The sequence below is a fragment of the Onychostoma macrolepis genome, chromosome 16 (assembly GCF_012432095.1).
Source record: "Onychostoma macrolepis isolate SWU-2019 chromosome 16, ASM1243209v1, whole genome shotgun sequence".
NCBI lineage: Eukaryota > Metazoa > Chordata > Actinopteri > Cypriniformes > Cyprinidae > Onychostoma > Onychostoma macrolepis.
The window spans coordinates 10306250-10319521 of record NC_081170.1 but is presented as its reverse complement, the minus strand read 5'-3'; the positions used below and the strand labels follow the sequence as shown (position 1 = coordinate 10319521).

Here is a 13272-nt window from a genome sequence, read left to right as displayed (position 1 = left end):
TTTGTTTACGTATTTGTTTGGATTCATTTGTATTAGTTTACATTTGACTAATTTATGTACATACATTTTTCAGTTAGTAATCATATTTTAACATTTCAAAACTTATTTTATTTAAGCTAAAATCTATCCATCCATCCAACATCTATCTGTACTCTGCAGCTGATGAGATGTCAAAAAGTTTCACAGTGCCATAAATACGACATCTAACCCTTTATTATATAGATATACTTTTTTTATTAGAAATATGACACATTCATTTTGTGCTCTGAAAACTGTACAATAACAAAGAAACCCCAGTAAACTTAAAAAAGGGAGTGTGGAAAGGCAGGGAGAGGAGGAGAAGGAGGGGTTGATGGTAGATAATTCAGGCAAGTACGTATCATCTGGAGTGACAAGTCAGTGATACTGAAATACACACTGTTACATGATGTTACAGAACACTGATAAAGTCCAGTAACCCAATGAGATTGGGGGGGGGGGACCTCAGAATCGCAATGATATCTATAATAATGTTAACAATATTCCCCAAGCACAGTAAGAAAGATATTTATAGGCTAAAATTCATTTTGTAGAACTCTTCAGGAAATAATTACAATGCTGTACAACAGGACTCTGAGGAGTGAGTCTTGTGCTTTCTCTGTGTGCGACCACAACCTAACCAGAGAATAACACCCCTCTGCGGTTTCATATATAAGACTATTTATAATATATATATTTATATATTCATATTCATCTCCATTTTCTCTTTCAAACATGATTCTGCACGTATTCTGAGACTCAGCAGTTTGTTTCAGGTCTCTCAGCTCCAGTGATTCTGATGAAAACATCAAGCGAATGAAGACGTGTCGGTTCTCATGAACCCACCAGCTGGACCGCCGATCCGCTTCCGAGCTGAATCTTACGCTGAAGTCGCTTCGGCGTCGACTGACTTTCGAAGGATCCCGAGGTCGGTGCGGTGCATGGGACAGCACAGTGTCTAAGCAGTGGGCTGTACTGGCTCAGAAGGGCGTTTGAGACAGATTAACAGTCAAATGGCTTTGGGCAATCACGTTGCCTCTTGCGCCCCATGTGTTGCGTGTCACACTGATCAACAACGATGATAAGAAGACTAATAATATTCAAGAATGTAATTTTGAATGACGTGTAGCTCACCTGATTCCTACCGGGCAGTTTGAAAGCTTTCTGTTGTAGCGCTACTTCTCTCTCTTCCGTAAATGTGACATGATCACTAATATGTGTGTTGTGTGTGTGTATCCAGAGGTGTAAGAAATTGAAGGCCACTCACTAAGGCTCATCTGCTCAGTCAGTCACTCCCAGCATTCAACTTGCCCAGTTCAGCCGTTCTTGGTAGCACCAGCTCATTACCACAGCAACAGGCTCAGACCTGGATTTTCGAAAGTGTTATGATTCGCTTTGACATTAAGGAAAAGGCCATTCCAGGATTACAAAAAAACAAAACAACAAATAAAAATTGCACAGCCATGTTGCTTTCTCTCTCTTTCTTGCATACTTTTGTTTGTCCGCACTCTCAAATCTCATTCCTTTTCTTTGTCCCTTTTCCCTGCGAGTAGAGTTTGTTCTGTTTCTCTGAATGCTCTGGGGGGTCTCTCAGACCTCCGTCTGCAGGTCCATGATCTCTTGGCCCACCAGAGGGATGGTGGCGCTGGCCTTCTCCCATTCCACTGCTTGCATTTCCAGAGGAGAGGCTTGTAGGGGCTCCAGCTCCTTACGCACCCATGACGGTGGCGAGTGGGTCTTCCTGATGCCCTCCCACACCCGCTTGCTGGGGGTCTGCTGCTTGTCCTGCATTAACAAGAAGAATTATATTTTAGGGTGAATTTTTTTGTAAAATGTCAAGTATGTGACAAATGCCTAGTTTGGCGAAGTGCTGCCTATGAGGCTATCGACCTATTATTATTGAAAAATATAAGTAATTCATTTCATGTATTTGGGTCATTATAAAGTTAGTTATATTTTGATTTTGAAAATACAAAAAGTAAAAAGAAATTACAATAAAATAAACAAAAAAAAAAAATTATTAAAGCTACATTATGTCTTATAATTAGTAATGTCAGGATAAAAAAAAACACTAATCAAATTTAATACATTTTCAAATAGATTAATAAAAAGATTAATATAGAAAAACTGAACTGAATTTGATTAAATGCTGCTTGCCCTGCATTAAGAAGAATGATTATTTTTAAATACATTTTCATTTATTATATTATATTATAAATTTCACAAAACCAATTTCTCAATGCAAAGTATAATTTACTCTAAAATATAAGAAGACTATACAATACGTCTAAAATAATTTTAATTAGAATGATTTCTGAAGGATCATGTGACACTGAAGACTGGCTGCTGAAAATGTAACTTTTGTCGTCACGTGAATAAATAGCATTTATTTATTTATTTTTTTAATATTTGCATAGAAAATTGTAATTTGTAATAATTTTTCACCATATTGTTATTTATACTGTATTTTTGACCAAATAAATGCAGCCTGGGTGAGCATTAGAGGTTTTTTTCAATCAATCATAGTTATTCTGAAATTTTGACTGGTAGTGTGTGTTTTCTTTTGATTTTGGTACAGAATATCTTTTTTTTCCCCATGAGATCCTCTTAATGACAAATAGAAACGGAGGGGGAGTGATCAATATAAGTTCGTACACTAAGATTGGTTTTATCGCTGCCTCCTGACGACACGCTCCATCTCTTCCCAGTCTTCCCGTCCACTGGGGGAGAATCTCTGTCCTTCTCTGCATGCTGCAGCTTCCTGTTTAAGTCCTGGAACATGTCCTGGTGGCGCTTCCGTGTATGCATGATCTTCTGCAAGACAAAACCCGCATTTAAACCTTTGCAGAGATTAATGAAACTGCACCACACAAGACTGCTGTCATTTGTGGAAAGATTTACATTACACTGACCTCAAAGTCCAGCTCTGCATAGCGTGATTTTCGTCTCTAAAAGGGCAAATAAGAAAAGGATGTTATTGTGTGTCCTTTTTAAGAGTCGTCTTGGGGGGAAAACAGCAAATGGGTCATTCCCAAAATATAGTGACAAACATGTCCTTAGACTTTTCAGTCATATATTTCAAGAAACTCCATATAAAAGACATCATTTCAATACTGTACATAATCTTGAACAATTTTTTATTTATTTTTTACCTGGTATACATTATTTGTATATTTACTATTTATACTAATTTTGCTTTTCTTTTTTTAAGTGCAAAAATGCAAAATTTTAATTGAAAACAATTAACTTTAGAACAAATAAAAATGAAAAATCTAATAATAATATAATTTTATAAATATAACATAATAATAAAACTTTTCAGTTTAAACATTAGTGCACAATACAAAATATAATTTAATATGAAATAAATATGTTAAATAAATGAACATTTAAAGCAACTAATATAAAAGAAATTAATATTATAAATAATTTCATTATTTCATCATTGGCATCAGTATAAATTTAAGCTATTTTGATTTTGAAAATACAAAAAAGTAACAAAATCAAGTTGTGTCTTGTGATTAGTAGTAATAAATGCATAAAAATGAATAAATACTAATAAATCCTTAATAATTAATATAGGGAAAACAAACTGAATTTAATTTAAACACTCAACATTTTGTAATATTTTGTAAGTCAGCACTGTTTGAGAACGACCCAAATGCAATAAGTAGAGAAAAATCAATTGTACAATTTCGGGCACGTAGGACAGACTTTATGAAAGCATTGTGCCGTTTTTATATTGCACGTTTCTGCCGAGCTCCTGGCATGAGCGTGCGGTAAACAGCTTGTGACCGAATGGCCTTTCTTTAGCCTGTCGGAGAGCGTCTGAGGGCAGTCTGACATTCTGCCTGCGCTGTGCGTGGCTGCAGCTGTGCACCCGCAAAGCATTCTGGGAGTATGTTTGGCCTGAGGTGAGGAGGAATCCACGCTTGTCATCTGCTCCCTTTTAAAGCATGAGCAAAATCTGACCTTTGCAGAGACTTTCTTTTCTAAGAGGGATAATTACAAATGCAAAGAGGCATAATTTATGTAGCCTTCTTTCATTCCTTCCTTTTTGAAACGGCATATTTTTTAGTCCATTAACTGTTTCGACGCGGTTTTTATTGAAAGAAAGTGCATGTGCATTGGCTGATGTCAGTTGAAATGTAACTCTGAGCCACGTAATGACAGTCCTCTATGCAGACACTCTCCACAAACATGCTTTTTTCACTCCGCACATAAATTAGGACACTCGCTCCCTTGTGGCAGATTTGACAAACACTGATGTGAATTCACAGCCTTGTAGGCAGATGGGTCTACAGCAAGTTTCTTGGACCAGAAACCAAAGTGTCCGTCAGTTATTAGAAATAATCACAGCTGAGAAAAAAAGGTACAAGATGAGGATGAAAAGACATCATGATTTAAAAAAAGAGAGCAAAACCAGCATCTACAGAGTTGTACGACGCAAGCACATTTACGCTGATAGCCATTAAATGTTAATGAATAGTAATTTACAAAGCTGTTGTGTCACTGTGATTCTGATTCATTTAGGCAGTGAATCTTTCAATACAAACTGTGATGAACATTTTCATTATTTAGACAAAATGAAGTCAAACAAGCTTGTCTACAATGAGGAAACAGGTGCAGGATATAGCACTTTGCAACCCTCTACAAACAGCTTAGCAAAAGAATCACCAGACTGTGCCATTTAATGTTTCTGTAAATAAAGCTAACAATAATATTAATAACGTAATACTAATGAAAAAATTACTTTGAAAACAAATTTCACTCAGAAATTGATAGCAAATTTTAGAAATACATACAAAGAAACACTGAATTAAACATTACATTTTAAAGTAGAAAGACTCAAATGACATTTTCTGTTTTATCTGCAACTTTGAAAAATCATTTGTTACAGTGTACTAATTATACTACTAATCATATATAATGAACTAAGGTCTGATGAGTTGCTGGGCTCATGAATATTAACCACATAGTCTGCATTCGCTCAAACTGATTTGCTGAAATCAAAACGGAGATGGTAATACGTGAGTGCTAGCCAATGAGATTGCGGTTGTGCATTAGTTCCACCCACTACTGAAGGAACTGGGAGTGGCTTCTGCTTAAATAATTCCATACAAACTCATTTTGACAAGAAAAAAAAAGGATCATTTACATGTAGCACATTGTTTCTTAAAGGGGTCATGTGATGCTTTTTTAAAGATCATTATTTTGTGCATTTGGTGTAACAGAATATGTTGCCATGCTTTAATGTTCAAAAAACACATTTTTCAAACACTGTACATTATTGTAGGTCCTCTATGCCCCGCCTCTCTCAAACGCTTCATTTTCTACAAAGTCCCTCCTTCCGACAAGCGCAGTCTTCTCTGATTGGCCAACTGGCACAGTCCATTGTGATTGGCCGAGCACCACAAGCACTCGCCGGAAATGTAACGCCCCTTTCCATAATCGCGAGCTTCAGCTTTCAAAATAAAAGAAAAGACAGTTAATAATGTCCGTAGTTTTACCATCAGTTCAAGCCTGAGAGAGGAACAGAGTCGCTTGACAGACACAATGATGAAACTCTTATGTATTTGCACACAAGCCGCAATTAATATAACTGACGTGCTGTGATGTGACCCTGCCTCTCTCTCACACACACACACGACGCGCAAAACTCCGCATTGAACAGTCAATAGCAAATACTTAAACTAATAACAGTCGCTGATTCAGAAGCGCCAGATTGTCATAGCAAAGTCAGAATTACCTCTACTCCTAGGTTCACAAAACGGTCGTCCATAAAATGTTCCTGGGTTGTGCTGTTCTGTTGTAAGTAATCTTAATGATTCCTAAATGCATCTACTTTCGGAAGGCCAAATAAAGTGCTTTTGCTTTCACATAGAAGCACACAGCATCTCCCTGACACAGCTGCATCAACACTACTGCTGTTACTGAAACCACGCCTTCTTTCTTTGCATGAACATTTGGGCGGCATTACGCAAATATTTTCACATCGTGACATGTGGGGGCATGTTTGAATGAGCCGTTTTAGGGGGGCGTGGCAGAGTCTTAACTTTGATAAAGAATATCTCTTTGGATTTGAGACTTTAGTCTTTGCATCTTCAGGGATCTTACCTATGCACAATCAGATTGTAACACTCCAAAGAGAAAGGAAAACTTGAAATCGCATCATATGACCCCTTTAATGGTATATATACATGACTCTCTCGCTTTCTCTCTCTTTGAGTGAATGAGAGAAAAAAGAAACAATGGCGCGTCGGACACCTACGCACTGGAGTTTACAATCTGTCTGAATACGCTGCTGCAACCATTTATATGATATCAATAAGAAGACGGCAAGAGGAAAACCTCTCAAATGCTCAGAATGTTTGTGTACGTGAGTGAAAATATAACACCAAAGACAATAACTATAACGTTAACGGAAACTATATAGTTTTCTAAATGTAATTCTAAATGTAAAAGAATAGAGTTTACACCACTAAATTCAAACTATAACGATAATAACACAAAGGAACAATATTGTCGGAATCACTTTCACAGTGATTTTTTTTTTCTAGCTAATGAACGATAAAAATCATTGACAGCCAATGAGAATCAATCCTGCTTTACAGAGCTTGAGCATTTAAAGCAGCACATGGCAAAATAATATTCATAACGTTATAATGCGTTGTTGTGGACACTGATATAGTTATCTTTATAGTAAACATTCTTGGTTCTCTAACTCAATCATTGAGAGTGAAATAAAAAAAAAAAAGCTGTTACTTCAATTATTGTTGGCGAGTGGCTGTTGATATGCATAATTTAGTCATCTAGCGCAAAATTTTGTCACGTATGCGAGTGATTTGATCGCAATGTAGAGGGTTGCATTGTTTGATCTCATGATTATCATTGTTTCCTACCTCCAAAGAGCTCATAGACAGTGTTGAGACGGTCTCACTCTTAGACATCATGCCGGAGTTCCCAGAGTCCCCTTGCTCACACGTGTTTGTCATCTGGGACTCGCTGGAGATGTTCTGCACTGTCTGCACCGGGGAGTCCCTCTCTGCGCAGGAAACGCTGACTCGGTCAGTGGGCAGGCTCTTCAACCCGAAGCCTGGCACAGGATCAGTGCCAGCGGGGTTGGCCAGGTGGATGAGCCTGGTCTGGGGCAACTGTTCGATGCTGATGTTGTATTTGGTGGCTTGGTCATCCTTGCTGCTCTTTGCGGACCTAAGGGTGTTGTTGTTGTTGGGCAAGAGCACGTAACCCTGTCCCGACCCACCTCCTTCAGGGCCACCGCTGTCTCCCGGGGCTCCATCCAGTTGCTTGAAGAGCTCGCCGTCACAGATATAAATAGATTTGGCTCCGGGTAGCTCAGTACTGACCCCAGCAATGCCGCCTTTGTCGCGGCGCATGGTGAGAGTGTGACTGGCATAGTCTGCAACGTTTTGCAGGTGGACCTTTGCCATGCTGGCAGGAAGGGTGTTGAAGTTGGAGCCTTTCTGTACCGTGATCTGCTGTGAAGCTACCTTCTCCTCACCTTGCTGTGAGGAACGCTTTAGGGTGCCTGCAAATCAGAAGGGAAAAAGCCTTTAGTAAGTGAAAAGAGATCACAGCAGAGAAAACACATGCTGATTTGAGAAAGCGGTGCTACATTTTGCCACTCTTTTATCAGCTCAAATTATGAAGTAATTAATTTAAATAAAACTTTGTTGAATCATAAGAATAATACGGTATATGGTCTAACATGGAATAGAGCAAAAACAAAGATTAAAAACCAACAAATGCAGCTGATTGCAAAGGGCCTTAAAATCTGTTTTACATTTTCTAAATTCTGTATTTTGTAGTAATCTGTGTTAGTGTTCCATTGTAACATTAAACATCTAATCAATTAAATTTAATCAATCTTTTACAAATGAAATCACATAAAAATATAACAATTAATTTACAATAAATGTTTAAAAATTTTGCACAGCATACATTTACTGCATAAATCAAAACTAAATAAAAATCTCTTGATAATGACATTATTAACAATAATAATAATACTAAATAATAATAATAAAAAATCTAAACACTGATTTTTGATGATGATGATTATTTTGACTTTCAGAAGTACATTTTACTACATCATAGTAATATATTTCTATCATAATTTCTTCGAGTTAACCAGTTTTTTTTTTTTGGCAGATTGCCACGAAGACGTGGGTTTCTGTGAGTTTTTTACATTTTAACATAACTTTTATAATTTTTTCCAAATTTGTGTTTAAGTATGTGCAGTAGATGAAAACACAGCGCTCATTCACTCAGAGGCAAGCAGATTCTATATTTCAGATTCCTGTTTAATAATTACTGATGCTAGTCAACACTTTGAATTTTATTAATTTTACAAACCTACTTTTGATTTATTAATCCAAAATTTGGCAAATTCTGTGACATTCCACACTACACAGTAAATTATATTGTTATGCCTTGGTTCCGCAAGTTCAACCAAGTTTCCCGCATCAGAATATATAAAGCAATTTTATGAACTAGAAAGCTGAAAGGGTAGACAGTAAAATTCTAATGAAACAGATAACATATTTGAACTTATAACAGAGTCCTAAAGATTGTTTTGATATGTTTCAGAAAAAAAGAATCATCAAAGATGGGATCATAAAGGTGTAAATACACAAAGGATCAATCTCTCTTCTTATTTTGATTTTCCCATGAGTACCAGCAAGCTAATTATAACTCATGTGAATTATCAGGTAATAATTGGCTGTGTTACAAAAGGTCAATATAAAACAGGAGCACGCAAAGTTGTGAAATTGTTTGAACTTTGAGGGTTGCATTATGCTTTGCACAATAATCCAGCCAAGAATTAAACTTTAGCTTCAGCAAGACATGTGAAAAAGTCTTTAGTGCAACTAACTGAAGGAAGGCTGATTGAAGGCTTAATTTTTAGTTCTTCACACTTCAAAAAAGCAAAAAATATCACATCACAAGTCTCTATTTCCAGATGCTAGCTTGATATGTCGTCTTGACAAATAATCAGAATCCCATTTCCGATAGTTATCAGAGAAGAAAGCTGCTATCTGATAATGAAATGTCGTGAGGGACTTAATTAGGACAGGCCGGCAGATCTGAGGCACGGCAGGGGAACAGACAAGTCTATTTATCTGCATTTTGCTTCACGCCAGCTATCAGATCGTGTTCTGAATCTCCTTGAAGAAAATGCCTTGTGTGGCCTATAAAATGGCACTTGTCTTGTCTTAACCTCTCAGAGGGATGTCACAACAACTTTAAGTGACCGGAGCGTATGTTGTGTGAGACTCACCTGATCGACAAGCAATGTCCACATCTTTTTCAAAGTCGGTCTGGAAAAAACAACGAGAATGAGAGTTTTAAACCACAATTTTATGCTTAAAGTGCAACAGAAATACAGATATTTAGTCGCAATTCACCATCAGCTGAGCATGGCCGTTCTGGAAAGATCCACCAGAGTCACCGTTTCCATCCTCTTGACGGTCAACAACACGACACTTTACTGCCTCTTGTACCTAATTGATTGAAAAAAAAAAAAAAACAGGTATGTAATTTGCATCTATAATTAGAAAGTCCTCCAATTTGAAACCAGATATCAGACAGGTTCTCTCACCTCTCTGCGTAGGATGCAATGTACCATCACAATAACGAAGCCCTCGAGGGAGTCAAAGACAGCAAAAAGGATCTGAAACAAGGCTGAACGGCGGTCAGTGATGGCCAGGACCGCCGACATCCAAGTGAGAGCCAGCAGTGGCAGTACAACGCATGAGCTCCAAAGCGACGCCCTACAGGACAGGAGTAGAATTACACTGAGTGACTGTTCATATCACAATTGCCATACAAAATGACAAAGAGGGCAAAACTAAAGGATAAGCCTCTCTTTTGGAGTGACTTTGGTTGATATTTAGAAATTTCTTATAGAACTAATTAATATTTATCACACATATTACTGATTTCTTGGATGACTGAGGAGTGTTTTACAAATATGAATGTGGTATTGCACTAAAGAGCACTAATATATGAATACACAGATCAATGCGGTGTTCAATATGAGCTAGAGTTGCCCTTTTTGTTGATTATACTCTGAACAATATCAATATACTGGTACTCAAAACATGTAGGTTCAATCACAGTTCAAAACATATGTGAACAGGTGCAACAGGTAAAAATAAGCCAAAAGAAGCAATAAAAAGGTGCAATGGACTATGAAAAAAGAGGAAGACAAATGAGAGGATGAAAGAGGAAGGAGTGTAGATATTTCAGTGGTCTTTAGAGAAGAATCAGAATCCCCTGATCATGGATTTGGAGGAAGGGTCAGCATGCTCAGCAAGTCCTACGTCTCACTATTTTATTCCTGCCTTTTATTTTTTAAATATTTAATTATTTATCTGCTCCATTCTACTGCATTTGTATCTTTTTAATGCACCAACAAACACACACTCTGCCAATCACACATGCACACACGTCAGGGATGCTCATATAAACACAAAAAAAGAGTGCAGTGGCTATACTGTTGTGGGAAATAATCACAATTCATTTTTTTCAAATACATTATGGATTTACAATAGATGTCTTTCATGAACAGATACACAGACCCCATAAAGACATGTACATGATTGTCTTTATGAAGTACTCAGTTCTATAAAGCTTTCATCTGACATTCTGTACACAAGCACTGCTAACCGCAAATGTAGTCAACCTCAGACATCTATACATGTATGCAAACACATAATGTGGTAAAACCTCATTGACCTTTATCTCTACTCATCTGCTGAGGTATGTTTACAAATTGCTGCAATTCACCAGCAAAATAAATAAATGTATATGAATTTATATTGTAGGTTGCATGATTTTAACCTCTCTTATTGCTTCTTAGCTTCTGCCACGTACAACACCATCCTACACATACTCGCGAACATTAATAAATGGCTGGTCTACTTTATCTCACGTTGCGGAGCGAAACACCCGGCCAGTACCAGCAACAGGCTAATGACAGAGACCTGATAAATATGGCTCATTGAAGCCTCACAGTCAGATAAGCCATTCTTGACATAGCTGCTATTAATAGCCCTTTCAAAAATGTCTCATGGCAACCATAGTTTCCACCAAAATACCACAGAGTCCAAGCAACATATCATACCGTTGCTGTCACTACAGAATATTTGGCCACCACTGTCATCACAAGAGAAACAGAGGGAAAAAAAAGGAAAATGCAGAGAGATGCAGAACAATTCCGGTAACATTTTAAGGCTACACTGTTAGACATTTCTGTAATTTCTACAGTTATTTACTGTATATCACCCAGTATAATACTGCAAATTCCCTTTACAGTAAATAACTGTAATACCCTTTGCATCATGGGAATTTTCTGTGACGTCAAACCCCACATACAGAGACTTAATTGCTGTATACTACTGTATTTGCTGTAACGGCCTCTTTGGCGCCATTCTATTGAGGTTGTTTTATTTTCCTCATTTCTTACATTTGGATTGACACGATTTGCCCAACACCGTTTCTACAACGCCACAACAGCTTGGGACTGACTACACATCGCTTGTTATGATTGGAAAATCCGTTTGTCCTTCATGTCAGAAACAGCGCGAGCACTTGGACATCTGCATGGCAGAAATATACTGGGGCATCACTTTACTGTCCGCATCCACTGTAGATAATATATATAATGGGTTCTGTATTGTCTTTTCGAGTCGCCCCGCGCTGCGCCACTCGCGTCCGAGGAAGACACGGAAGCAGCGGGGCAGCGCCGCGGGTTTTGCCCGGGGATGAACCCGTGAGAGTGAAAGAGTTCCGGAGAACATCTACGCTGTCGATGCACCTTATGAGACAATAAGACCTGCAAGCAAGGTAAAAATATATGTATGTTTGCCTGTGTGTTTTTGTCAGATTTTTGCACACCAGTTTAACCTAACGTTAGTAACATTTACCTAATAAACACGGCGGTAACAAACTTTACTATGGTAAACTGCGCTGTCGTTTCAAATGACCTTTGTCAGCTTATTGAATTAAGTTACCGAATTTAAATTATTTTTAACTAACAACGCTTATCTTATATTAACATTAAGTTAACTAATGTGAAATTTTGTTCAGGTGTTAGTTAATGTTTGCCAGTAGCCTATTGAGAAAATAAAATCGTTTGCTAAGTTAAACAAGTTTTATGGATAGCTGCCTTTCTAGTTTTAAAATTAGTTTGTTATAGTTTTTAATAGAATTTAAGATTTACTGCATTTTTTTGTATTTGTGTTTAAAAGGCAACTGCAATGAAGCATCAAGAAAGACATGAGCATGCCTGCCACCCTGAGACTGATAATTCATGGTAAGAGAACAACTATGGTTTTGAGAGATTTGTGTATTTTATATGGGGTTTGCCTTTTAAAAGTGTGTCATTTCTACTTCTTGTTTTTCAGAGAAGACATTTCTGTCACTAACAAAGTGGAGGGTGAGCAAAGGTGGTGGCCATGTTTTGGAGCAGCACCTGGGTTTTGCAGATGCCATCTGTGAAAATAAATCCAGAGAATACAACATAATGCACTGCAAAACGTCCTAAGACAGGAGAAATGGTGAAGATGCACTGCGTTGCAAGACTGTATTTTTGAGTGTCATACATACAATGTTTTAAATAAAGAATTAGATATTGCGTAATTATTGTGTCTGTTTTAATTGAATGCCAGTAGTACCTATGTAGAGTAAAAATAAAATGAATTATATATTAAAAATGATTATTAAAATGAAGGAATTACAGTAGTATACTGATTAATTTTATTTTATTTTTTACAGTAATTTACTGTAAAACAGTAGTTTGCAACTGTAAATCAAATACAGTTTGCTACTGTAAATCTTAATTACAGTAACCTACTGGCAACAGTGTTGCCAGTAAGTTACTGTAAACACCCTTTGTAATGTCTAACAGTGTACACCATAAAAAATATCTATCTATAATACTTCGAATTTGAAAGTAAAACAAAGATAATTGGGGAACATTTGACAAGAAAATACTATTTGAGTTTTTCTACTTTATTTGCTTTATTGAATAGCAATTTCTGATATTGTGGTTTCTACATGTTTTTTTTTAGTATAGTGATTGACCAATTTGAGTTTTCAAATCTCTCATATACACTATATACAGTATGTAATATGATCTAATTCATTTGAATTATACCAACTGAGATGTGTATAAATGTGCTGAAATTAGCATGTTTTACCAGTGTTTTTTTTAGTATTACGTACATA

The 13272-nt window shown here is 36.9% G+C and overlaps 1 protein-coding gene across 6 annotated transcripts in view; it reads right to left on the bottom strand.

The window, feature by feature from the left end:
- Positions 1 to 251: 251 nt before the first annotated feature.
- Positions 252 to 13272, bottom strand: part of adgrb1a (adhesion G protein-coupled receptor B1a) — a 93029-nt gene continuing 80008 nt past the window's right edge. For all 6 annotated transcript variants that reach the window (XM_058747651.1, XM_058747654.1, XM_058747655.1 and 3 more), the window contains 7 exons: positions 9641 to 9812; positions 9447 to 9542; positions 9320 to 9359; positions 6921 to 7567; positions 2931 to 2966; positions 2674 to 2832; positions 252 to 1803 (listed from right to left, as the gene is read on the bottom strand). In XM_058747651.1, coding sequence (XP_058603634.1) covers positions 1609 to 1803; positions 2674 to 2832; positions 2931 to 2966; positions 6921 to 7567; positions 9320 to 9359; positions 9447 to 9542; positions 9641 to 9812 — 1345 coding nt within the window. In that variant the 3' untranslated portion in view covers positions 252 to 1608. The remainder of the gene's footprint in view (positions 1804 to 2673; positions 2833 to 2930; positions 2967 to 6920; positions 7568 to 9319; positions 9360 to 9446; positions 9543 to 9640; positions 9813 to 13272) is intronic.